Below are 407 nucleotides of genomic sequence, written 5' to 3'. Positions count from 1 at the left end.
CTTTATTTAAAATATATATTTTAAATAAATTTATTTGAAATACGACCGAGCCCTGAAGTATAGTCATGGCGCATTGGTAGCGCCATTTTCTAACACTGTCAAATGATACTCCTATTCTCTGAGCTAGCTCTTCTAGTTTATTTCTTTTAGAGTATGAAGTTTCCTCAAACACCTTTACTAACTCGTTCCACTGATCATCCATGAATATCCTTCTACTGTTCCACACTTCATTCAGCGACATTTCCGTTTCACTTGTGAGATCGAATTCAGAACCCATTTTTTCCTAAAATGAGAGTATATTAAAAATAATAAAAGAAATTATTCTAGTTACTAGTATATACAATAAGAATTTTATTTTAGACCGTACATGTATTTTATATATATATATATATATATTGTATATACAC

At 29.5% G+C, this 407-nt stretch overlaps 2 protein-coding genes across 3 annotated transcripts in view; one reads left to right on the top strand and one right to left on the bottom strand.

Annotated features, from left to right (window-relative positions):
• Nucleotides 1-407, top strand: part of LOC108761531 (methionine aminopeptidase 1D, chloroplastic/mitochondrial) — a 23134-nt gene that overhangs the window by 17030 nt on the left and 5697 nt on the right. The gene's annotated exons all lie outside the window — the stretch shown is intronic.
• The window catches only part of LOC108761530 (uncharacterized), a 12877-nt gene that overhangs the window by 10101 nt on the left and 2369 nt on the right, over nt 1-407 (bottom strand). For both annotated transcript variants that reach the window (XM_018508134.1, XM_018508133.1), the window contains exon 2: nt 173-283. In XM_018508134.1, coding sequence (XP_018363636.1) covers nt 173-277 — 105 coding nt within the window. In that variant the 5' untranslated portion in view covers nt 278-283. The remainder of the gene's footprint in view (nt 1-172; nt 284-407) is intronic.

This window comes from Trachymyrmex cornetzi, unplaced genomic scaffold (genome assembly GCF_001594075.2).
Source record: "Trachymyrmex cornetzi isolate Tcor2-1 unplaced genomic scaffold, Tcor1.1 scaffold25, whole genome shotgun sequence".
In the NCBI taxonomy this organism is placed as follows: Eukaryota; Metazoa; Arthropoda; class Insecta; order Hymenoptera; family Formicidae; genus Trachymyrmex; species Trachymyrmex cornetzi.
This window is presented reverse-complemented; position numbering and strand designations above follow the sequence as displayed.